Genomic DNA, 27772 nt, shown 5'->3' with positions numbered 1-27772 from the left:
AATTCTTTAACTTTAATCAGTTCAAAAAGTTTCACAACAAATGCAATGCATAGTAAAGGGGAATTAACCATTGATCATCTGTATTTAGACTGATACATTCTTTTCCTAAAGAGAATGTCGGCATTTCCGTTTTCTCTGACTAAAACCTCTTTGCCTTATTTGGACAGGACTCAAAAGGACACAAATGAAAAATGCAAAAATACAAAATTAAATGTAAACTGAGATTTATTTTGCTCAAGGTAGTGTCCTGCAGCACTACAGCATGGTAAACGATGTAAATTAGTACAATTAAAAAAAAAAACTCCAAAGCCGTCTCTGAGCGAATTATCATGAGCAGTTATAAAGGTGTAGCCGACAAGACCCCATAAATATTTTAACCACTTTTTTTAAACTTCAATTTAATGAAAGCTCACAAAAGGAGCAACCATCCTCATTGAGGAAAACAAAAAAACCTGATGTCGGCTTAGCGACAACACACGCGCACGCTCACACACCCACAACGAAACAGGACAAAACATCTGTATGTTCCCATGGTAGTAAAGATTCTGTACAATTATGCTGATATGAACATGTAGAGGGCTGCTGAACACTCCTGCCTAGAAAAGCAAACAGAGAGCTTTCACGCCGCAGAGTTGCGGGTCCAAATGGACCCGAACGCCCCTCACAACCACAGCAGCATCGATCAGACCATTCACTCAGTGATCCATTCCAGTTCACATTCTGCTGCTTTCTGCAGAAAGCATAGACATCCTTTAGTCTCAAATGGCTCTTGGCCCCTCACACACACGGGCCCCACAACCTAAGCCAGTGAGCAACACAGCAACCTCAACAATCACTTACATTCATCAACATTCTCATGGGCTTGAACAGGTGTGCAGCTCATTGGCTGCAATCGGGCATACGCTGACACTAGGTACATCTGCCCACTGCCAGAACACACACAGCTCTCTGCCAACACAACAAACTGCACTCTGGTCTTTATATATAATATACATGAACACATACATGATGTGTGGAAAGAGAGGACAGGAGAGGACTGTAAGCAAGAAATAATTGTACAGATGTGACACTTCATGCAGCGCTGACCAAACATAAGCTGTTAACAATGGAAAGTTAATACAATAAAGTGTCTTTATGAAACAGGAACAATGCAAACAGGGTCATTGGGTGACAGTATCATGTACAGATTGGCATTGTTTTGGTCAAGAGACAGCCCTGTGCGGAAATCACCTCCTTACAGGAAGAGCCTAAAGAGTTCACACACACACTTAAAAGAAAACACACAGATGGCCCACATTTTAGTTGTGTGTTTAGTATGTTTGAGTCAGTACAGTGCGTGTGGTGTGAATGTTTTTGTGTGAACTCAGTCACACATCTCCTCAGGTATTTCGTGAGGGTTGAGGATGCCAGGCACAGACATCTGAAGTTTGTGTTTCTCCTCCTGGGCCTGATGCAGCGAGGCCTCTCTCTCCTCCAGAAACAGATCAGAGGTGTCCTCACCCGCGAATTCCTGTAGGTACAGAGTAACGAGTGAAATCATCATCATCATAATCACCACACACACACACACACACACACACACACACACACACACACACACACACACACACACACACACACACACACACACACACACACACACCACTCTTTGTCCCTTTGCACTCCTAATGACCGATATAGTTACACAATACTTCAAGATCCCTTAAAGGTCAATGTGACAGCATGCTCTCTCTCACACCATCTCCATTTCCTCTATTTAAACACTTACATCTCCCCATGTACTGTACATAAACACTTATATTCACACCAGTGTTTCCTAAAGAATTCTGTCCCTACCCCATTATTTGTTAAAAATTATATAAAACATAAAAAATATACTTTTGGCAAAATGCTTAAATGATTTCAATCAGTTTTAAGGGAACTGAAAGTGACCTGGGATTCTGTAACCGCTCTGACGTATACAGAGAGATCATTCAGGGAAGGATTCATTAGACTAATTGAAACAGATAACGTGTACGTTTGTGAGTCTATTTGAACGATTCATTTAAAGAACTGGCTCATTAAGGAGTCATTAGTTTGTGAAACGGATTACTAGTCACGATGCACAACTGGTTCAGACTGCAAGCTCACAATTCGGGTAAAATATAATTTCTTTTGCAATGGCACTGTATATTCAGCAGCAGCGTCATTGCTTTAGTGGTATAGGAAACAATGAAATAAACGTTTTTAATACAATTACTACTGAAGTCAAAACTTATTGTATTCACAGTATATTACTACAGACAACATTTTATTTCAGTAAAGAAATTAAAAAAAGATAACAATTATGCAGGTGTCCTATTCTTAGTAGGACAGACAGCTTGCAACTAACCTTAATCTGCACAAGGAAATCCCTCAAGTGTTCTTTGAATGCTGGGATGTCTTGGTTTAAACTGAACAGGCCAGTCACAAACACTTTCACCTGGGCACTGCAGAGACAGAGAATACTTATATATTTAGACATAAACATATCTATACATTTTTAAAACAGACTGTTACTGGTTCAAGTTCATACATTCATCACACAGCAAGGTGCCTCCTGAGAGAAAATTAGCTCATCCCTGAGGGCTCAAGAGTCAAACCCTATGCCATAATCATCACAACAACTGCAATTATTCTGCTTATTGGCACTTGAGATTTAGTCTGTCCTTACTTGGAAAGTAACTACCTGCAATTTTTTTTGTTTAATTAAAACCCATTTGCTAAGAAAACACCTTTCAAAGAACATACAGTGGCACCAAAAAGTATTTAGACATGTATGCCACACAAATGTACAGTATGAACATCATTGCATTAGATTTTAGAGATAACCCAAGCATTTTTTAACACAAATTCTCACAGAAAGAAGTCTGTTAATAGACATATTGTTCTAAGTCAAGATAAAAAATATTTGATCACTTACTGGTTAAATTTAGTCTATAGTTTTTATTATGATGAACTTTTGTTACTTTGCTAGGACACCTGAGTGAACTTGAGAGAAACTGACTTGATACATTCATTAAAACATACTTTAAAATCAGTTAGTTAAAAGTAATTGCAAAATGGCTAAGAACTGTGAAGTTAGTTCTGAGGAAAGGACTAGCATCATGTGTTAGCAGATGCCACTTGGTATTTTTTTATTTTTTTATCTAATAAATAATAAATAAGATTCCTACATTTCTAAAGTGTGGCTTAAGTGTATGAATACTTTTTGAGGTCACTCTAATTCTTGCTGTGCAGCATTACCAGAGCTATTTGAACCAGAAAACTCGGACTGGACATCACTTCAGCAACATGACTTTAAGTACACTGTGAGATACTTACTCCTGTAAGTGTGGGAAAGCTGATTTGAGCAAGTTGGCCACATACTCCTGGATGAACACCTGGTTGTTGACTGGGTTTGAGGGGTTCAAAGCTGTGTTGATTTTTCCTTCCTCAACAAGGTTAAACATGTATGCCAGGATAGAAGCATGCATTGTCAAACCTGCAGGACAAATGCACAGAGATTTAACACAATCCCTGAAGTAAATGTACATTGAAAAAATACATTTTATAAACAACATTTATATAACATTAAATTAAATAAAATTATATCTGCTCCATAATTGTAATTTTTTAAAAACCCTTCAGTCTGACACTGATTAATCAGTTTTCAGGAAAAACAAACTTAAGAGGACTTGAGAGAGCGAGAGCAAGAGAGAACAAGAAGTTGGCCAAAACTGACCAGCTGTGTGTGATGTATCTGTGACGACAGAGAAGATGTGCTGAAGAATGTCACAGAAGTATGTCTGATAGAAGCTCTGTGCTGCTGCCTCTTCCTGTGCCACGTTCTGCAGCAGCGTGTAGAGAATCTGGAGGCCTGCCAACACATTTTTCATTTTACAGTTGATGTTTGTTTGTTATGACAAATGATTATAGTACATTAAAATCTGGCTGTTATAAATGCATCTGAGGTTCTCACCAGTGTCTGCCACATTTCTCATCGTGTGTTTAAAGGCCCATATAATTGAGTCAAGCACAAGTTTAAACTGTGCCGGAGGGATGGCCAAGAATGCTGGGAAACAGTGAGAGTTCACCGCCTGCAGCAGGTAGAAGAAATGTGTCCGGTGCTCTGGGTACTCTTCGAAATCCTAAACAAAAACAAATACAAAACCAAGCAAGGTTAAACACTAAAGAGTATTACACACACACATTTTTTATATTCTTCAAAAGAACAAACAAATACAAGTTGTATTAAAGGTGCACTTAGTATCTTTTTGTTCATGTCATCTTGGACAGTGACACCTAGTGGTGTGGATGCAGCATAATTCAAAATCAATAGTTTTCAGTTACAGATGCCATTGTAGAAATTCACTATTCACAATCAACCATGATTAATTTATTCCAAGAGTGAAAGTGTCCAATAACAAGACGGTTACTGAGATGAAGCAAGAAGTATTCAGCTGGTCATGTGATTCTAAAATGGCAGCCCCCATGAGGGTGCCCCTGCCCCATGTAGAACAAAACAGCTTTTATAAGGTTACTGATATGACTAGAGTCCTTATCTCATGTAAGTGTTCATGATTTTATACATATATTTCAAAATTACAATTCATTTCTTTAAGAGTAAAACTTTTTTACTGGGGAAAATATTACTGAGTGCACCTTTAATAAAATGACAATGGAAGGTTTTTTTTTTAATTACAGAATTCAATCCAGAGTTGAATTAGGGCTACTCACTTTGTTAATCATATTTAATGTGCACTCAAAAACTGCATCAAATATCTGTGGGATCTCTCCAGTAATGTGTCCACCCAGTTTGTTTACAATTGTTGCCATGGTGCTGAGCACTTCCGGTTCTCTTGCTGCCGGGACATTGCGCTGGTAATCAATGAGCACGGCATCCAACAGCGGAGGAACAAAGTTCTCCCCCACCTGGAACACAAACAAAAACAAACATGCACAGACAGGCTTAAAGGATGAACAGATAAATGTGTGTTGTGTAAGGACAGCGCTAATCTGAGCAGGCCCAGATTGACAGACCTGAAGGTGGTATTACAGAATTACCTGCAGAGACACTAAAACTAATTTAACAAACACAGACATGAACGCAAAGCCTTGTGCTGGTGTCTAGTTTCCTCAAAGGGTTTTAATGAGGTACACAGAGTATAAAACCATGATTTGTTCAGCACTTTCAGTACAGACTCTTTTGCCAAAACATAGTTGTGATGTGTCTCACCATCTGTGGGTCATTGGAGCGGCTGACCCAGCCTGAGATCAGCTTCAGCGTCTCTCTCTTCACCGTGCGCATGCTCCGGATCAGAGGCTGCTTTGTCACCATCTCACCTATAAAACAAACAACCGCAAATCAAGCACACAAACTAGCACTGAGAGATGTTAACAAAGCCCCTGTGGTGCTTAAATGAAGCAGATTATATAATGTTTGCACCAGTGGCGAATTCTCAGGGCCAGCAAAGCCTTCTCTGCTGGCCTAACATGCCAAATAAATGAATATTTTCAATCACCTTTTTGCCTATGTATTTTTAACCGCTTTCCACTCTTAATTAATCTACAAACAAATAGAGAAAAATGAAAAGTTTATCCAGTCAGCATTTATTCCTTGATGCTTATAAGCGAAGTGTGACAACTGTTTCACAAATCACATGCCCGAAGTCTGCACGTGAGTCCGAGCTCCACCCCCTCAGGCATTCAGAATTTTCACAGAATCCCTCAACAGTGCAAATGAATGGGCAACTAAAGTCAGATTGTCAGATTCATCAGCAAATCAGATTGATTTATTTGTTCTTGGTGGGTGTGATCTTTAGGATATGTCCCGGTCGAGGCCTTCTAGCTGGCCTTGAGTGACGCAATCACGCTTTAAGTGATGTATGTAATTTGAAAGCGAAGAGCACGATATATTGCTGACCAGTCGGCTGTTACGGCCACATCACCACTGAGAAAGGAGATGTGCTGCATGACCGTGTGATTGCTTAATTTATTAATCAGGAAAGGAGGACTGATTTTCACTTCAAGCAAATTGGTAAGTGCTTTTTGCGTTGTTATTGCAACATCAGGAGTTTAAGTGTAAATTAGGCTGCTTGAGCATTCAGTGTTGGATCAAGTTCTAAAAAGTAGTGCTGCGTTCCATTCAACACAGAAAGTCGGATTTTACAAATTCCTACTAGGAAAAGTGCAATGGAATGCATCTTGAAATCAGAATTACAACTTGTAGGATCGTGCAGAAATTCTCAACTCCGATTTCACCGAGATGCAGTGGCATGATGTCACACAAACATGTCGACACTCAGGGAGATCTACAATAAACAAGTGATAAACATTCACTTTAAGTAATATTGAAAATGAGTTAGTTTCCACATTACATGATATTAAAGCTTGTTTAACAAATGCCTGCAGAAACAGGTGTATAAAACATTATAATCTCTTTTGATAATCGTACACCTGAAGCACAAATACTAGCGCTGCAGCATTGTTTATCAGTTGGGTTGCTAGGAGACACCTCTAATGATAATCAAACCCCTGATAAGCGAACGGGAGCGTTGCAGTTTTGTTTCCTTAAACGTCATCTTCCGAATATCAGGGAATGGAATGCATTTATGGTTGGAGATATCAAGTAGGAATATCCCACATCCAACTTGAATGGAACGCAGCATAACAGTGTACCCTGACGAAATGAAATTTATTGCAAGCAACATTTAAATCGCAAATATTATTAGATAGATTTTTCCAGGTATTATAGACCTCCTTGGTAAATTCATATGAAAAATTAGGATTTTTGAATGTCTGTTAGGGAGACGTTCATTTCACAAAACGGTCATGCTGCAGTTAAAATTAGGCTTGCTTGAGCATTAAGTGTCGTTTCAAGTTCCGCCTTTCGTACGTGGACGTATTTTTAAAATGTCAACTGGTATTACTTTTTAGCTGCGACATAATGTATGATGCCCAAACGCATAGGGTAACTTATTTATTGTGAAACTGTGTTTTCTTAATGGCATGTATTACACTAAAGGCTTAAATGCACGGCCCACCACTGGTTTGCACTGTACATTAAAGTGTTCAGATTAAGTCAGTCTTTCTCATTAAAAAGAATTTACTTTGGGCTACTATTCAGTTAAACTTCACTCATTCTGTTCAAGCTGCAGTGCTATACATAGCTGCTCAGACAGCCCTATAATGGACTGCTGATCACACACGCACAAAGCGCTAAGCTCAGCCACAGCCTTTTGTCTTCCAGCTGAGAAATGCATGAGAATGCATGTAAATCAAACTCACTATTTCTTTCAAAAACATACACACATGATCTAAAACTCTGAAGGGAATCTCTGAAAAGTATTTATACTGATACTTGCTTGTGTACAGAAAAACACGCACCATTGGTCTGGATTGCAGCAGAGATGTTTTCACTTAGGCACTTGTATACATTGAGCATGTCCAGGTAGATTCGGCCCAGCTGAATAACAAAAGGGTGTCCCACTGCTTTACATGCTCTGACATTGGTCTTCAGAATGCTGCCCAACTGCTTCACAGTCTCTGGGTCCTTCAGGATGTCCACATTCTACAGCATGAAGTAGAAGAAATAACCATTTAAGATTTATCAGTGCAGAACATGTGTCTAATTTATTCACATTTGAACAAAATTCACTGTCTGAAATAAACTAACACAATTTTAAGGTAAACATATTGCACCTTGGTGGCCTGCTGAATGATGCTGTCCCACACCTGGTTAGGCAACAACATGTACTTCTCTATAAGGTGTTCCTGCACAGCCTGGTCAGTTTGCGCTCCAATCATATAGCCGACAGCTTCATAAAACGTATGTACCTGAGAAAAGGAGATTACTCATATCAACCAGCACTGAAAAAAAACATCTGCACAAACATTTTTAAAACACAAAGTGTCAAAATAACACATTGAAACAGGCTAACTGAGATGGACGGGTTTATCTGGTACCTGCTGGGGCTGCAGATCACATATGATGGTGTTAATGTTGTTGAGAATCTCATCAATAAAGGGCATCACCTCTCCCACCTGCACCTGCACAAAATGCCTCCTGCACTTCTGAGCGATTTTTATGAATGTGTCACACGCCATGTCCTGCACTCCATCATGGGTTTCTGAGTGAAGCAAATAGTTCAAAAAAAAAAAAAAAATGAATCACAATTGAACACCTTTTCAATTTCATGGACTCTAAAGTCAAGCTAAAATGAGATTTTTATATATCATAACAGAGCTGTTCCATAACTGCCTAAAATCTAGCACTTGCTGTGTATGTGTTACCAAATCTGACATTAAAGCTGCTTCTATTTAGAGATTAGACCAAAGATGTTATAGCCGAAGACAGATGTAAATCTTTGATTCTATTCTAAGGCTCGAAGCCTTTGTGACTTACCGTGCATGAACTCAAACAATTTGTTGACGACAGTCTTCAGGAATTTCCAGTGTGCACGTAGGAATCGTGGGTACTGGCCCACTATGTACATGATGTTAGAGGCAATGATGGCCTTGTTGTCCTTGCCTCTCTTCTGCTCGCATAGACCCAGAAGGTCCTGTAGAAAACATTCAAATTAATAATCATAGTACTAAGTACTAGTAATAAGACTTGTTTCTATGGGAGTGTAGTGGTACTCTGCCGATGAAAAGGATGCATAAAATTGAGGGGTGTGTTCTACACATCTAGCATCCAGTTAATATTAACTCATTTTAATTCAATAAATACATAATGAAGCACAAAAAATTTGTGGACACCATATGTGCTTGATGAACATTTAATTTCAAAAGCATAGGCATCAATTTCCCCCTTTGGTACAATAACAGCTTGCACTCTTCTGGGAAAAATGGCAGGGATTTGCTCCCATTCAGACACAAGTGCGTCAGTGAGGTCAGGCACTGATGTTGGGCAATGGGGCCTGGCTCACAGCTGGCTTTCCAATTCATCCCAAAGATGTTCAGTGGGGTTCAGGTCTGGGCTTTGTGCAGGTCAGTCCAGATCCAAGACCATTTTAAATGGACCTCACTTTGTGCACAGGGGCATTGTCATGCTGGAATGGAATAGAAAGTACATAAATCATTGATTCAAAGATTACTGCACCTTAATAACTGTGACGAGGAACCTCTTCTCATCCTCCTCATGCATGGCTCCACTGATGGAACCAATGGCCCAACACAGCGTGTTGAGGTTCTTCCAGGACCACTCAGTACCGTTCACTTGATTATGAAGTTTCTCTGTCATAATGCGCTCTGCATCAGCATAGTCCAGATGGGTCAGATAGACTGCAGAAAGACAGATAGACATAGAGTGAGTCAAAAAGAACTCTAAAACACAGACAGAGTTCAGATGAAAACCACTGGATTGTCTGAATCAGGGTCAGAAATTAACCAGAGCTCAGGGCAAGAATTGCACCAAAATTCTAAATGTGTAAAAAAAAAAAAAAAAAACTAAAATGAATTCATATTTTTGGTTTGTAACATCTTACAAATGTTTCTTAGATATGTTTTTTAAAATTCTATTCTAGGTCTAGTTAATTCTTTAGACTGAGAATTTATTTTAATGGATAGTTTAAATTGAACAACTTGGCATAAAAGGATAACACACTGTTTGATTACTGACACTGGTCTGCAGCCACAGAGAAGAATAGCAGAGCTCTCACCAAGCGTCTCCCTCATGTTCTTGTAGAGATTGATGGAGTCTGTGTCCTTCATGAACTCTCGAACAACCTCGCCCTGATCGTTCTCCACCACCAGAACTTCCTCTGGCTTGGCCATGCGGCTTACCATCAACAAGCGCACCTGCAGCACGGGAACACAAACACCCTTACTGTTGCTGCCTGTGAGAAAAAAAAATAGATGGCTGACATCTCAGGTGTTATTGCACCTCGAGTTTGTGTCTACTAACTTTAGACAGCACAGGCAAGTACAGTTGTCTGCGGGGTGGTACATCAAAATGTTGGCTCCCTGAAAGGAGAGGAGATGTGGAGGTGGAGAAGGGACTCTCTCTGTAGAGCTCAGCTGCCAGATGGTTCCAGTACTCCAAACAGATTTTAAAGATCTCAGTCTCCTCCACTTCTGACACCAGCAACATGTAATGCAAAGCCTAAACAGAGGGACAAACAGGTGTTAAATCTTGTGTTTGCATTCTTCCATATCTGAGGCTGATTTAATGTGTTTGCTTCCATATCTCTCCAAGCGTCAGTCTGTGTGTGTACCTCCATGAGAGTCTCTCTGAGGTTCAATCTCTTTTCTATCAGCTGCCCGTGCTCTTTGAGGAAAGTGCAGAGGAACAGGCTGAGGTTCTGAATGAAGTTTTGCTCGTCATCTTTACCATTCGCATATGCCAGCCGGATGTTGGTATTCAGGGGAAGCATCTTCAACACATAAGAAAGAGGCAGCAATAAAGATAATATCAAACCGTGCCAAGACCGACTGGTGCCTGTTTTACTGAATACAAGGGGCATTATTCTTTCATTTGCATTTGACCTGCACCACAGAACAGCCAAAAGAATTGTGTGTTACCTGTTTGAGCTGCATCATGGTCAGAGTGAAGAGACTGACAAACTGCTCCTCATATTGACTGACACTGACTCCTGCGATCTCAGTCAAGCACTTCAGTGTCACGTTGCGGAACATCGGCACGTTTAAAAACTACAGATTAACACAGTAGAAGACCACTGCTTTATACAGTCTATGTAGTTGTTATTGCATACACCTATACAACTTAACCATTTCATTTTACAACAATTACATATACTATAAAGCTATTTATTACACTTCTCTCTAGAAAATTGTATTCTGATTGGTCAATCTGTGCTAGTTTCACGTCTCTCATCTCACTCCACGGTCTCTTCTAACATAACAAAATAGTTTAAACTCAAATCAATATTTCATCTCCACTTATTTATTTAGTAAGTAAATGTGTAATAAGAGGCATAATGTACAGCAAGTCAGTCATTTTCATAAAATAAAGCCCTCCAGTATGATACAACACCTGATCATGTCTTGCTTTATTTAAAAAAACAAAAAACAACTGACTCCCTGTACATTACTACTTACATATAAAATATTAAAATACTCAAATGAGTGTTAGTTAACCTGGAAATATTTGGAAAAGGTAAAAATGAAATCATTTGTCAAAAGCACACAACAGCAAATCTTTCTACTATTTTGCTAATCCTTCAAAAAAGATTGTAACAGCATGCAAAATTTCAAGACATGTTACCTTGTACACCAGAGTACTGATGAGTTTGGTTTCAAAAATGTAACCCAACGGAATCCAGTTGAGAAACCTCAGCAGTGTCTCTAAAGTAGCATGCACTAGAGGGGCATTCTGTGAATTTTCCTGAGAATAGTGGAAAAATGTTAATAACAACTACATATACAGCCATTAACACTCTGTTTGTTGTACGTATGGTTTACATTGGGAAAAAATACATTGGAACATCACAAACCAGCAAAACTAGACAAATGTGTGTGTGTTAGTACATGGTTTTATTCACTCCATAACAAATTAGAACAGCTGGAATATGTACTGAGTTTGTGTGTGTGTGATTAATTGGACATAGGTCTATACCTACACAAACAAGAACAGCTGGAAAGTATGGTTTTTGTGTGATAGAGAAAAGTAAGAGAGCAAGCCAACACGTACCATCACAAACTGGCACAGCTGGAATATTTGAGAGAACTCGTTGCACATGCTGTGGATAGAAGCCACACCATGTAACAATGCTGATAACAAGAGCAAGTAACATGCACTGCTACAACATGTAGAACTCTTAACTTAACATGACCTAATATAATATTAAAAAATAGAAAATAGTCATTTATTGTCTTTTTTACATATATAACATGGCACATAGTGTCATTCGTGAACAGATATTAATGCAATCTCACCTGTCCTTCAGGTGTTTGGCTTTCACCTGTGTCATCTGACCACTGGAGAAGTCAAATACCTCCTCACTAAGGAGCTTCAGAATGATCATGTTGTTCTGGCAAAGGCTCTCACTGGTGCGGCTTGCTCCAACAATGTCACTGATAAATGTGGGCCAGTGTTTCGGCCACTCCTGCTTCAGGATCTGAACACAAACACCACAGAACAAGAGTCATGCTAACAAATTTGTATAATCGCAGCAGTGTTTCCTGTACTACTCTTGAATCTACAGCAACACAACAAAATAACTAATATAAGTTTGCAGTGAATGTGATAAAAAGATAAAAATAGACAATAGGTGTTTATTGCATTGCCGTCGCTGACTCTCTAAATCCTTCAGATTGGTTTCTGAATTAACATGACTCATGTTTATGACAGTGTATTTAAAGAAACACATTCACAAAAGGAGTTTTGTTGTAAAATTTTAGTTTTGTAATAAATAATATACTGTATATTAATTTATATACAGGTGCATCTCAATAAATTAGAATGTCGTGGAAAAGTTCATTTATTTCAGTGATTCAACTCAAATTGTGAAACTCGTGTATTAAATAAATTCAATGCACACAGACTGAAGTAGTTTAAGTCTTTGGTTCTTTTAATTGTGATGATTTTGGCTCACATTTAACAAAAACCCACCAATTCACTATCTCAAAAAATTAGAATATTTTGACATGCCATTCAGCTAATCAACTCAAAACACCTGCAAAGGTTTCCTGAGCCTTCAAAATGGTCTCTCAGTTTGGTTCACTAGGCTACACAATCATGGGGAAGACTGCTGATCTGACAGTTGTCCAGAAGACAATCATTGACACCCTTCACAAGGAGGGTAAGCCACAAACATTCATTGCCAAAGAAGCTGGCTATTCACAGAGTGCTGTATCCAAGCATGTTAACAGAAAGTTGAGTGGAAGGAAAAAGTGTGGAAGAAAAAGATGCACAACCAACCGAGAGAACCGCAGCCTTATGATTGTCAAGCAAAATCGATTCAAGAATTTGGGTAAACTTCACAAGGAATGGACTGAGGCTGGGGTCAAGGCATCAAGAGCCACCACACACAGACGTGTCAAGGAATTTGGCTACAGTTGTCGTATTCCTCTTGTTAAGCCACTCCTGAACCACAGACAACGTCAGAGGCGTCTTACCTGGGCTAAGGAGAAGAAGAACTGGACTGTTGCCCAGTGGTCCAAAGTCCTCTTTTCAGATGAGAGCAAGTTTTGTATTTCATTTGGAAACCAAGGTCCTAGAGTCTGGAGGAAGGGTGGAGAAGCTCATAGCCCAAGTTGCTTGAAGTCCAGTGTTAAGTTTCCACAGTCTGTGATGATTTGGGGTGCAATGTCATCTGCTGGTGTTGGTCCATTGTGTTTTTTGAAAACCAAAGTCACTGCACCCGTTTACCAAGAAATTTTGGAGCACTTCATGCTTCCTTCTGCTGACCAGCTTTTTAAAGATGCTGATTTCATTTTCCAGCAGGATTTGGCACCTGCCCACACTGCCAAAAGCACCAAAAGTTGGTTAAATGACCATGGTGTTGGTGTGCTTGACTGGCCAGCAAACTCACCAGACCTGAACCCCATAGAGAATCTATGTGGTATTGTCAAGAGGAAAATGAGAAACAAGAGACCAAAAAATGCAGATGAGCTGAAGGCCACTGTCAAAGAAACCTGGGCTTCCATACCACCTCAGCAGTGCCACAAACTGATCACCTCCACGCCACACCGAATTGAGGCAGTAATTAAAGCAAAAGGAGCCCCTACCAAGTATTGAGTACATATACAGTAAATGAACATACTTTCCAGAAGGCCAACAATTCACTAAAAATGTTTATTTTATTGGTCTTATGATGTATTCTAATTTTTTGAGATAGTGAATTGGTGGGTTTTTGTTAAATGTGAGCCAAAATCGTCACAATTAAAAGAACCAAAGACTTAAACTACTTCAGTCTGTGTGCATTAAATTTATTTAATACACGAGTTTCACAATTTGAGTTGAATTACTGAAATAAATGAACTTTTCCACGACATTCTAATTTATTGAGATGCACCTGTATGTGTAATATATATATATATATATATACACACATATTAAGTAATGGAAAATTCAGGGATCTCTTGAAACAACCACATCGTCTTTTTCCAGAGCAGCCTGTATTTCTCCTGAGGTTACCTGTGGGTTTTTCTTTGTATCCTGAACAATTCTTCTGGTAGTTGTGGCTGAAATCTTTCTTGGTCTACCTGACCTTGGCTTGGTATCAAGAGATCCCCGAATTTTCCACTTCTGAATAAGTGATTGAACAGTACTGACTGGCATTTTCAAGGCTTTGAATATCTTTTTATATCCTTTTCCATCTTTATAAAGTTCCATTACCTTGTTACGCAGGTCTTTTGACCATTCTTTTCTGCTCCCCATGGGTCAGTATCTAGCCTGCTCAATGCATCCACGTGAGAGCTAACAAACTCATTGACTATTTATACACAGACACTAATTGCAATTTAAAAAGCCACAGGTGTGGGAAATTAACCTTTAATTGTCATTTAAACCTGTGTGTGTCACCTTGTGTGTCTGTAACAAGGTCAAACATTCAAGGGTATGTAAACTTTTGATCAGGGCCATTTGGGTGATTTCTGTTATCATTATGATTTAAAAAGGAGCCAAACAACTATGTGATAATAAATGGCTTCATATGATCACCATCCTTAAATAAAAGACAGTTTTTTTGCATGATCAGTCATATTTTCAAAAACAATGCCAAAATTTCACAATTTCTGCCAGGGTATGCAAACTTTTGAGCACAACTGCATATATATATTTTTTTTAATTGTAATTTTAATGGTGGTTGCATGGGCTCCCCTGCTGCAAAAACAGAACTTTGCAGGAAACACAGTCACTCTCACACATCATGATTACTGCTATTCATGCCTATGAAAGAAAACACCTATGGCTATAAATCCCTCTAATGTACAAAAATGTCTAATGTAGAAAATTTACAGAATGGTTCACCCAAAAATGGTAATTCTCTCTTCATCTACTCACCTTTATGCTGTCTCATACTCGTATGACTTTCTTCTGTGGAACACAAAGATATTTGAGGGAGATATGAGTTGATTTGGTCCATACAACGCAAGTCAATGGAGTCCAACACTTTCAAGCTCCAAAAAAGACATAAAGGCAGTGCAAAGGTAATCCATACAACTCAAGTGGTTTAATCCATGTCTTCAGAAGCATTATGAATGGTTTTGGTTGAGAAGCAAACCAAAATGTAACTCTTTTTCACCATAAATCTTGACATCTGCAGTCTCCTTGGCACAGTCATGATTTGAAGCATGTGCAGAGCCCTGTAGATATGCTCTGCAAATGTACAAGCACTGTTCACGTGCTCTGCGCATGCTTCAAGCACGAGGAATTGAATTCGAGCTTCAAATCATGATTGCAATGTCAAGATTTAAAGTGTTGGTGTTAGACCCCATTGATTTGCATTGTATAGACAAAAACGCACCATATAGCCATCAAAATATCTTTGTTTGTGTTCCGCAGAAAAAAAGAAAGCCATACGAGTTTGAGACAGAAAAAGGGTGAGTAAATGTTAAGAGAATTATAATTTTTGGGTGAGCCATTACTTTAATGGAACCAAGCAAATCTTACCTGTACTAATATCATGTTGAGTTTTCCAATGTACACCTTCTCTTTCTGAAAAGAGTCAGAGCATAGCATCAAACAGACAGCTACCGCAGCAGGACAGTTAACAAAATAAGCGGAAGTTCACTGACCTCAACACTGGCCGCATCTGATGATGTCTTTATAATGAGGCCCACAACATACTTTTTAATGCCTGAAATAAAGCAGAGCAGATAAGTGTTTACAGTAAGACAGCACAAAACCCCCATCTGGATGGAAGCAGCTCGTCTCAGGAGTCTTGTTACTGTATGTTCATGTGCAGACCTGATCTGCATCAGCACATTACCGATCTGCTGATTTTTTCCTCATTAAAAAATGGTAATCAGTCATTTAAATACATGTATACATTTTAGATGGTGTTGAATAATAAGCTACCCCATGTTAAAATTTTAGAAAATGTGTTATTAACATAAGGATGATGTCATGAACCATCTACTAAAACATTCCAGATGGGTCCATAGTAGCCTTTTCTTCCATATAGTCCATAAAAACTATCTGAAGCTCAGCTGACTTTCAGTAACTCTCATTTTAAATGTGCTCTCATACGAAGAGGGACCTGAGGATTTAACACAAATGTCTGTTGAAAACAGTCCCATTTCTCTTAATTTGAGACTATTAGTAATCTTTAATGTTTATGACAGTGTATTTAAAGAAACATTTAACATTGTAAAAATTTTAGTTTTGTAATAAATAATATACTGTATATTAATATATATATATATATATTAATATACAGTATATTATTTATTACAAATATTATTGGTATATATATATATATATATATATATATATATATATATATATATATATTCACTCCATCAAGAAAAGCATGCACAGTCAAAAGCTAGAAGAGTTCTGAAGCAATCACAAGTGGTAATTTATGGATGAATGAGCTGCAATGGCACCATTGGGCAAGGAAGTTAACCCCAGGTTGCTCCAAGGGAACTGTCACTGTAGAGCACTGTATAATAGCTACGGATAAAAAGTGCCTGCTAAGAAACAAATAAACAATGGCCAATTGTGATGAATATCAACTTAGTTGAAAGACTGACTGCTTAACCAGAGCAACATTTTGATCTTATGCACTAAAAGCATGTTTATATTATTTATTTGTCAAATATACCAGCCTAAAACTTGTTGTTTTCTCTTTCAAATATCCATAGATCTTTCACAGAGCAGAACCTGGTGCTTTTGGAAACAGATGTACACTAAGCTGGGCAGACGACTTTCCATGCATTTTTAAAAGGGGAATTCAACTCAGACTGGCAATAACACACTTTGCTCTAATGAATGTGTTGGATAGATAGAATAGTCTTGTCCAGCCTTTGTCCTAAACTTGAAATAAGAATCTTGCATGGTGTGTGAAATATTATTACCTTCGCACTGGTTTCTGGGCAGAATCTTCCATCTTGTTTTAATAACGGTTTCCAGAATCTGCAGAGCATAGTACTGTAAGGCCAAGAGAACAAACCAAGAGTTAATGATCCAATCTTTAACCAGCCAATCAGCCATAGCTGTACCGTTACACAAGAAAAACAAAGCATTGCTCTTAACTTCAACTGCCTAATACATTTTCAAATATTCGCTGGTTTATTTTTTATTTAATTGAGATTGAAAAATAAAATCATGCAGATTTCAGTGGGTTAATTTTAATACAAAAAAAATGAACCCAATAATTTGGATTCCTCCATCAATTAACTACAATGTTTGGATGGTAGTCTGTAGAAGTTTTGCTGTTTCTGGCCATGTCACACCAGAATGTAAAACACAGGAAAGGAGACGGTAATGGCAAACAGCTAATGGTTTGAGTCTGTGCCCAGCCACAACAAAACAAGCAGCTTGGGGGAATGACGCAACGACAGAAAACAAAAAGATCCGAGGGACTCTTTTAAGAGTCAGTGGCCACTCACAAGATTTAAAATCATTCCACAAACATTTTCCCACTGGTCGACTAAGGAAAAGACCACACCCCTTACTGACTCAATAAAACAGACTGTACTATTTCCAACAATAACTGGTGTGGGTCTCAGGAACAGCAAGACTAGCCACAGCTTTGGGTTTATACACTGTCCTAAGATGTTTGATGTGCTTCTTTTGAGGAGATGAAGATATTCATGGTACATTAGTGTCCATGTTATGGTCACTAGTGTTATTTGGACCAACAGTATTTCAACTGTAGGGATTAATAATATCAGCAAAGACAAAGGGGGGGGGGGGGGGATTATTGTGAGACAAAAAGTTAATGCAAAAACAAAAAACAAAAAACAACAACAAAAAAAAAAAACATGGAAACAACCAAAAGGTAAGGCCTGGAATTCCTCAAAGTACAAAGTAGTAAGTTCCTTGGCACACTTTCCCAATTAAAACCATCAAGATACTTTCACCTTTAATTTTTCAGATGTTTCAACAATAAATGTTAAGACTGAAAAAGAGAGAAAAACACTGCAACACTATGCAAAGCATCAAGTCTTTATTGCTCTCTTGGGATGTTGCAAGGTTTTTGGTCAATGATCGAGACAGAAAATGGCCAGGACAGAGGAGATTGAAGGCTTAGGGAGAAAAGGGGAATCGTAGCACACACAGACACTGATGATCCCTACAGTGGAAATAACTGTTTTTATCCCTGACCGTAGTAAAAACGGGGTAATCTGCCTGCCTATCTCCCTGTCGTCTCTCAGCTCTGTATGAGGCATGTGCAGTGTGAATGGAGGCACAGCAGAATTGAGAGTAAGGGAATGAAAAGGTAGACCTTGTGGAGGCCTGCCGCCAAAGCCTAGCTGTGTCAAGGTGCACAGGAAGACACACCCCTTTTCGTCCTATTACAAGCAATCAACATAATGGAACATTGTGATTAATATCAAATAAGAACAATTTCAATTAATTCTCTTTTGTTTGCTTTTTCACCTATTAAAAAGGCAGTAAATAAATTAAACAAAAAAGCCAAATGTTCAACAGTACTTTAATGCACTGTTGTTCTCCGCTCCTTTTTCTATCTATCTCTATCTTTATATATATCTATCTATATCTATATATCTATATATATCTATATCTATATCTATATATATATATATATATATATATATATTAGTATTTGTTTGATGAATTTAGATAAATTCAAAGAATTTACCTGCTCTGCATTTTTTCCTGTCTGTTCTTCTAGAGCCCTCACTTTTGGGCCATTATCTTTTTAAAATTACAGATACTGTTGATAAATAAACTCAAACATTAGTAATGACCAGAGTGTTAAGAGCAATCTTAAAAGGCAAGCAGACGGCAAACTGGGTCAGCAGTACTTTGAGGAAGTCTGTTAACATACTGGAAAACACAATTCCCAATACTATAATATGCAAACATTACTAAACAATTTGCATTAAGTCGATCTGCTTAAAACAATTGCAAAGTGAACAATTGGCTGCATTGATATGAACTTCATGTGATTTATCAGTGTGGAAGTTCTGTTTCAGGATTCTAGAAATTATACATTTCCAAAATCCTCTTTAATTGATGTGCATGCCCACCCCCCACATTTACTATATAGTCTAGTCAAAAAAAGTTACTAATGTTGACAATAATACAGATGTATAATTTGTCAACATTATGAACAATTTTGAACAGCAGAAAATATAGTAAATGTGAACTCATTTAAGCAAAGTAAAGTCAGGCCCATGGGTGGGGTCAATGAGCAACAACAGGTTAAAATGAATTTCCTCATTTTGCATATAAATATAAAAACCCATGGATCAGCACTCTAAGGTGCTTCACGTATGCTGACTGCTGCTGTACAGATGGAGGTACTGAGGTATTTCACTGTCAACAAAGGATGACTTTAATTCTGAATTTGGTTGACCAGGAAAAGAATGTGAGGAAAGGGGTGGGAAAATGTGATCTCTCAAGTGTAGTGAGGAATCAGTTAGAAACCTCAGAGTCTTTCTGACATTATGCTAAACAACCCCAGTAAACAAATGAACCACACACTGAATAAATGGGGCGGGGGGGGGAGGGGGGAGATATGTACCCTCCTTTGACCTCTCAGACCGTTGAATAATGTATGACAAGAGATCAGATCTTCCTCAAAGTATAAAAACCATGACCCTCCACCAGAGTAAGTTGGGACTCAGCTTACTTTGGTGTTCATATTCTGAGAGAACTCCAGAATGGTGTCAACACGTGTCCAAGCATCTGGGTGCTCCTTCAAATGAGTCAGCACCTCTTGGGCCATTCTTTGCTAAAATTGGAGGAACAATTTGACATAACTCACACAATGAAAGTACCAAAAAGTGGTCAAGTCTCTCATGTAATCTTATGCATACTGTCCATTAATCAATTAACTTTGGATGTAATATACATATATACATACATACATACATACATAATATATATATATATATATTGAATAAATTGAGCTTGAAAGCTATTTAATATGGTGCCTGTTTTTGAAATGGTCTTACCTGTGGCCCAACCCCATGGTACAGGCAGTTGACCACATTATCCAGCAGGTTGATATCCAGTTTCTGGTTAAAGTCCAGCAGCTGTCTGGCTGCGTGGTCGGCTAACATTGTCATAATTGCTGGCATAGAGCTCTGTGGGGGACAGGGAGGAAACATCCAGCAGGGGCAAAGTCATGTGAAATGAACACCCCCACCACCGGGCTATCCAAAAAGCCTTATATGACCTGACCTGTAAACACACCAATGCCTGCTGGAGGGTTTAATCCTCAGTAACAATGGGAAATGTGGTTGCCGCAAACTCTCATTTGGTGTACACGATAGAAATAACATGCTTGCACTTTGAATATTCTGAAATTTCCTAGTAACAAGAGCTAGGGATGGGCAGATCGATCCTAAAGTATCGATACTGGTGTTGTATAAAAAAATATCGATCCTCACATTCAAATATTGATTCTAACATTTTTTATTTATTTATTTATTTATTTTTGAAAACTAGGGATATTATAATTTGGTTACCATGAAAATGAACAATAATCATAAGATTCAAAGTAAAATAAAAAGGATTAGGCTATATTTGCAAATACTTGTGCAGGATGGGAACCATTTCTTCCTCCACCTTTTGTAACATTCATGCTGAAAGACACAAGGTTCGTTCAAACAAGAGGGATCAGTGCCTTGTAGAGGTAATGATAGAAAATCAGAGAAACAGCTTCTGGAGTAAATTCACACTAAAATAACAACATCTCTAAAGGTGACATTTCTTATAATGAGTTTGTGTGTAATTGTTGTTAATAAGTCATTAAAAAAAAAAAAAAAATAGTTAACCATGGTTTTACTAAAGTAATATTGTAGTAAGGGTAAACAAAACAGAAGTCTAATAATCTTCTGTTTAGGCTCACAAATGCAAAAAAAAAAATAAAGAAAATTATAATGACTTGAATTCTGACTAAAAATAATATTTTTAATTACCCATTAATTCGCAAAAAATAATAATAATAATAATAATAATAATAATTAAAAAAATAATAAATTACTATTAGTATCAGAATTGGTATCGACGTTACTGGACTTGAAATTACTGGTATCGGATCGAAAATAAAATAAATGGTATCACCCATCCCTTACAAGAACCACTCGCTGCGCTCACACTAACCATTATTCTCTCAATGAGAACATGTGCTAGGCAGCACATTCCTTGATGTCATTTTGTTTACATATAACACAGTCATCACCAATGACTGCATCGCCAAGGACCCCTCTGTCAAGCTCCTGAAGTTTGCAGATGACATCACTGTCATCTGCCTCATCCGAGATGACGATGAGTTTGCATACAGAAGGGAGGTTGAACAGCTGGCTGTCTAGTGCAGTCAAAACAACCTTGAGCTGAACACGCTCAAAACGGTGGAGATGATTGTGGACTTTAGGAGGAACACCCCAACACCGACCCCCCGCACCATTCTAAACAGCACTGTGGCAGCAGTGAAGTCATTCAGGTTCCTGGGCACTACCATCTCACAGGACCTGAAGTGGGAGACCCACATTGACTCCATTGTGAAAAAGGCCCAGCAGAGGTTGTACTTCCTTCGCCAGTTGAGGAAGTTCAACCTGCCACAGGCGCTGCTGATACAGTTCTACTCAGCAGTCATTGAGTCTGTCCTCTGCACTTCAATAACTGTCTGGTTTGGTTCAGCTACGAAATCAGATATCAGAAGACTACAAAGGACAGTTCGGACTGCTGAGAGGATTATTGGTTGCCCCCTGCCCTCCCTTCAAAAACTGTACACTTCCAGAGTGAGGAAAAAGGCTGGAAATATCACTCTGGACTCTGTTGCCTTCTGGCTGACGCTTCAGTGCTATAACAAATTAATTAATAACAAATTATTATTATTATTAATATTTTTTTTTTTTTTGGTTCCTGGGAAGTAAGTGTTATTTCCTAATTGCTTATACTTCAAAAGTACAGAAAATGGATATTATTCCCCACAAACTTTGCTTTTGTGACCAGGACAGTGATATTTTGAAATTTACCTATTTTCCAGAACATTCCAGATAGATTTAATGCTGAGTAAACTTGGAGTAACTTCTAGAACTTTCTAGAACTTTCCAGTAATATAAATAGTAGTATAAATACAGGGGCCTTAAGCCCACCAGTTCAGTTTAGTTCCAGCTGCCTGAGTGGATACATATCTGCATTTTTCTGAGATGGCATCAAGAGGCTGCAAGCATCTGGCAGACGCATTTTGCTATGTCTGCGGCCAATTTATCAAGACAAGAGTACTCCGTGGAAGCATCTCCTAAAATGTGTGAGGCCTACAAGGCATATTTCGGCATGCCTGTCGGGGATCAAGACAAACCCTGGGCACCTCATTTCACCTGTGAGCACTGCAAAAAAAAAAAAAACTCTGGAAGGTAAGATGGACAATTATTGCTCAGAATTTTATGTTATAAAAATTTTTAATTTTTCAAATAGTAAAAGTTTTAATTTTAAAATGTTTTACAATTTTCAATGTTATTGAGAAAATATATAATATATGAAAAATGTAAGAGAATCTCTTACACATTAGTCATGGGTGAAATAAATGTATTTTTGTAGGATGGTACAGAGGGGAAAAGAGAGCCATGAAGTTCTCTATCCCAAGAATTTGGCGGGAACCCACTGACCACTCAAGGAACTGCTACTTCTGCATGGTGGACCCTTACAAACATCGGACTGGCAAGAATGCACCTGCTATCACGTATCCGGACCTTCCTTCATCCATCGCCCCGGTGCCACACTGCCATGAGCACCCTGTACCCAGTCCTCCGGAGAGAGAGCAGCCGTCTTTAGAAGAGAGCAGCAAGTCAGAGAGCGAAGAAGACGTTGTAGATCCACATGACAATTTCAGAGGTGGAGCTGAGGAGAGAAACCCATACTACTCCAACCAAAAAGACCTCAATGACTTGATTAGAGATCTTGGTCTCACCAAGTCCAATGCAGAGCTTTTGACGTCTAGGCACAAGCAAAATGATGGCATTCCTGATGGGTCTCCAAGGCGGTTTTACCAAGTTTCCCTGAAATCTTTGCCTTTGGAACAGCAGGGACACCAAGGTGCATTACCACAGCCGGGACTGGCCACAGAAGACCGAGTTCTCTGTGGGGAGGAACAATGTCAAGTGGGAGCCACTGGTAGACCCCCGGAAGGTGCTGATGCCACCACTGCACATCAAATTGGGCCTTATGAAACAATTTGTCAGAGCACTAGATAAGGAGTCGGCAGCCTTTAAGTACCTTCAAGACTTCTTCCCTAAGCTGTCTGAGGCAAAGGTCAAAGCCGATGCTTCATCAGACCACAGATAAAGAAGATCCTAGGAGTGCAATGAATTCCCCAAGAAGCTCACTAGTAAGGAGAAAGCGGCTTGGAACAGCTTTGTCGCAGTGGTTCGTGGCTTCCTGGGCAATCACAAGGCCGAAAACTATGTGGAGCTGGTTGAGACTCTGGTGAAGAACTATGGCACAATGGGCTGTAGGATGTCCCTCAAAGTCCATATCCTTGATGCTCATCTTGATAAATTCAAGGAGTACATGGGAGCGTACTCGGAGGAGCAAGGCAAGCGCTTCCATCAGGATATACTGGACTCGCCACTACCAATGACAGTATAACGAGGACATGATGGGAGACTACATTTGGGGGTTGATTCATGAAAGTGATTTACAGTATAATCAAATCTCGAAAAACTACTCACTTCTAAATCTTTTGTAGTCATTTTTGTATTACTTTAGGATAAATACATGTTAATTTGGATTCATATGTTGTTGTTTTTCTGACTTTATGTGAACGAAAAGACACAAATTCACCTGTTTTCTCATTGGAAATAGGTAAATCTCAAAATATTGCTGTCCTGGTCACAAACGCAAAGTTTGTGGGGAATAATAGCCATTTTCTATACTTCTGAGGCATAAGCAATTAGGAAATAACACTTACTACCCTGGAACAAAAATTGTGTTACATAGTGTTATGTGCAATACACAGTTTAGTCTTTTTATATTTATCCAACACATCCAACCTCTTCTGCCATTACATTCCCTTGCACTGTATATAACAGATTTGTATTAGATTTGCACTATGTATGTGTATGTGTGTATGTATGTGTGTGTCTGTGTGTATGTATGGATGTGTGTATGCGTGTGTGTATATATATATATATATATATATATATATATATATATATATATATATATATACACACACACACACACACACACACGCTTATTGTGTACTCTATATATACTTTATTTTCTATTAAATTTGTATTTATTATTTTGTATTTTATTTTTATTCCATTTTTAATTATGTTTTATTATTATCTATGTCTTATTGCTGTTTTATATTGTTGTGCTCTGGAAGCTCCTGTCACCAAGACAAATTCCTTGTATGTGTAAGCATACTTGGCAATAAAGCTCATTCTGATTCTGAAGAGGCATACCCAGCAGCGCTCTTAATCAGAAGAGCTCATTTAAATAGCTATCATGGCATCAACAGACTTGCTACATAGACAACTGTTCATAACTGCAATAATGCAATTAAGTGGTCAACACTCATGCTGATTCAATTTGCACTCCGGAGCCAAACTACTGTATACGCGTTAGGGCCAAGAAACAAAAAAGTCTGGCACTGGAGGAAATGTCAAGAATTCGACTGGAAAGAGTCAAGCTCTGTGAAACCTTAGGTCTTGCAGACCCAAATAGAGTGGTAGTGACTGCCAAACCTGTTGATTCCTCTTTCACCCCCATTTTCAACCGTGAGGACACACCTCACCTCAACTCATTCTCTTCGCAAATACAACTCTCATAGTATCCACAGAAGCGAAGACTGAATTGCTGAACTGAATTACTTTCCCGTTAAATTCCAAGCATCCCCTCGTCTCAAGAGACGCGGACTGTTCCTGGATCTGACCAAGATAACAATTTAAGAACGTAACAACCAACAGCAGCTACCAGCCATATGAACTACTGATGTTATCTGGCAGACGGCTGAAATGTTTTACTGCATTTTTATATTTACAGCAGTGTTGTTTATCCACGTCTATGCGTTACAAATACTTCCGATGCATCATTGTACATGCAATGGCAAAAACATCGAAGCAGAAAGCTTTCTCCCATACAAATGCACTTAAGTATACATCAAACCAAAAGTGTACACCGAGTGTAAACGACTCAGCTGCGACTAGTAAACACAACAAACGTGCCTCGATAACACGGTTTACGCATCCCGTCGTCTCTAGCTATCTACACCCGTCTCGGATGACTTCCACGGGGGTGACTTTGCAAGGATCTCCATCCCTGACTCCGAAGAAACCCCTCTTACCAACAAGATGCTCTGCAGCCTACACCTGAGAGCTCTGCAAGCTTTACTAGCAGAAAAGCAGGTATGAAATAGAGCGTGTGCATATTAAATGATATTAATTAATAGTTGGGAATGCAATCGCTAAAACAAGATCCTGCGGTTGAGATGATGGATTACACTTTCTAGTGCCGTGACCATGTTATCCGTTTATGTACAGTTATTTATATGATTGTTTCGTTGTCACTAGAGATCTAATGCTGGTATAGATTAGCAAAACAAGATACATGATTCATTCCAGCGTGACACAAGTGCTGAACACGAGCCATCACGCAACATCCCTCAGCAAAGCCATTTCACTCAACCTTCATACGTGCAATTTAGTCATTTTCTAGGCATTTCTACACACTCTCACAGCATCATTCTCCACAGAGCACAAACCACTCTAACTATAAGTTCTCACCCCATATTTACATACCTAAAGTCCAAGCCTTTGGGAGTAAGAAGGTGGGTTTGTCTGCCAGCCAGAGTTGCTAAAATTTTGTTTATTTGATCCAGTATCGTTGGTGCCTGTTTGTACACGATTTCTGGCGAAATGCAAAAAAGGTCGTTGAGTGGCCAGCCACACTATTCCTCTGTGATGAAGACTATACGAGCTAGCTGCTTCATATGAGGACCACTAGGTCCGCACCAACATTCACGGCGAGTTAAGTATTTTTTCAGTCCGGTTCATTTTACGGAATAAAGTTAACCTTAATTAAGAAATGTGCTCTGTACTGAAGTTAATTTTGCACCAGGGCGGTATTACACTGTGAGCCTCTGCTTGTTCTTCTCACAAGCAACAAACTCGTAACCGGTTGAAACCGGTTCAGACTGGGAGATTCCATCTCGTTTTAGTTTCAGCCGATGGCGCCGCGAAAAGTTTGGATTAACGTCACGCCCATTGGAGCACGCTATTGGCTGCAGCGTTGCTAGGCTCGTCCTTGTTTGCAATCTGTTGGACGGTGCATCCGTCAATCAAACTCAACTCTTTCAGGCGCCCACGCGACTGTTCCGCCCGTTTACAGACAAAAAGGCAAACTGCGTGCAGAATGGAGCTGAAATATGTGATATTATTACTGTTGTGTATTGTACTGTAATGTAAACCATGGCTTTTAAGTTTTATCGTCGAGGTGCGCGTTTTTCCATCTGTTTTGCAAAACTCTTCTGAAAATCATTGGCGTTGTTATCCACCGTGAGCTTTAAATTACATTTTAGCTTTTTTGTATATTCGCATCCGTTACTGCCTGTTCATTGTATGCAGTTTGAGATTATTCATTTTTCGGTGGGCTGAAGGAGATCGGGGGCATCGAGTCCGTGAGGCGGATGTCGGAGCTTGTACTTGTGTTGGTTGTAAGCTGGTAATTTTCCACGAGCCACGAAGGGGAGTGGTTGTTCAGAGTCAGGGGTATGAGACGCATGGCACAGGTCAGAGCCTGAGACAGTTGGCTTGTGATGGTCTCTATAAACGTAAACTACCGCGAAAAGAACTCATATATGGCAGTGATGTATGAACTGAAGGGAAACACATAAATTACTCGAAAACATAAACTGGCCGTGTTATGGTTCATCAGGACGTGAAATGCGTGATGTACACCCCCCACGTGACGCAACGCCACTTAAACGTCATTTGATGGAAAAATACTGGATTTTGTGCGCAAACTACTTGAGTGCCTGCACTAAACAAAACACACTGTCCTTCATAAAATCTATTATTTCGGCTTATGTATTTTAAAAAAAAAAGTTAAATTTCACATGGACACAATAGATGTTATGCACTTTGCACATGTTGACTAATACAGTACTGTGCAAAAGTTTTAAGCACTTGTGAAAAATTTTGCATAGTGAGGATGTCTTTAAAAATAATGACATAAATAGTTTTCACTTAATGTCATACAAAGTCCAGTTAACATAAAAAAGCTAAATCAATATTCGGTGTGACCACTTTTGCATTCAAAACAGCATCAATTCTCTTATATACACCTGGACAGTTTTATTTGGTTGTTGGCAGATAGGATGTTCCAAGCTTCTTTGAGAATTCGCCACAGTTCTTCTATCTATTTAGGCTGTCTCAATTGCTTCTGTCTCTTTATGTAATCTCAGACTGACACAATGTTCAGTGGGGGGCTTTATGGGGGCCATGACATCTGTTGCAGGGCTCCCTGTTCTTCTATTCTAATCATTTCTGTTTGCAAAAGTAATGTTTGGGAGTCTAACATTTACATTTCCTATTGACACACTAAAGCTGAAGATATAAATAACCATCTTAAGACAAATGCTTTTGTGAAACATCTTAGGTGCCTAAGACTTTTGCACAGTACTGTATCATGTAAGCTTATGCAGGGTCCAGCTTG

General features: G+C 38.9%; 1 protein-coding gene across 2 annotated transcripts; it reads right to left on the bottom strand.

Annotated features, from left to right (window-relative positions):
* Window positions 1-26353, bottom strand: LOC127411069 (exportin-1-like). Of its 2 annotated transcripts, none has more exons than XM_051646420.1 (25): window positions 25858-26353; window positions 20059-20691; window positions 19734-19835; window positions 16987-17059; window positions 15703-15764; window positions 15578-15622; window positions 11899-12080; window positions 11654-11702; window positions 11228-11347; window positions 10525-10653; window positions 10218-10376; window positions 9908-10105; window positions 9663-9801; window positions 9104-9285; window positions 8405-8561; window positions 7966-8129; window positions 7702-7836; window positions 7387-7570; window positions 5237-5343; window positions 4738-4932; window positions 3980-4148; window positions 3743-3877; window positions 3343-3502; window positions 2372-2468; window positions 1-1510 (listed from the first exon to the last, which is right to left on the bottom strand). In XM_051646420.1, exons 2-25 carry the CDS (start codon window positions 20212-20214, stop codon window positions 1364-1366), a joined length of 3246 nt encoding a protein of 1081 aa, XP_051502380.1. In that variant the 5' UTR covers window positions 20215-20691; window positions 25858-26353; the 3' UTR covers window positions 1-1363. The 2 variants fall into 2 exon arrangements, with proteins under 2 accessions (XP_051502380.1, XP_051502381.1); XM_051646421.1 differs by having other exon boundaries at window positions 20059-20190; window positions 25858-26352.
* Between the last annotated feature and the right edge of the window lie 1419 nt (window positions 26354-27772).

This window comes from Myxocyprinus asiaticus, chromosome 20, assembly GCF_019703515.2.
Source record: "Myxocyprinus asiaticus isolate MX2 ecotype Aquarium Trade chromosome 20, UBuf_Myxa_2, whole genome shotgun sequence".
NCBI classification, from domain to species: Eukaryota; Metazoa; Chordata; class Actinopteri; order Cypriniformes; family Catostomidae; genus Myxocyprinus; species Myxocyprinus asiaticus.
This window is presented reverse-complemented; position numbering and strand designations above follow the sequence as displayed.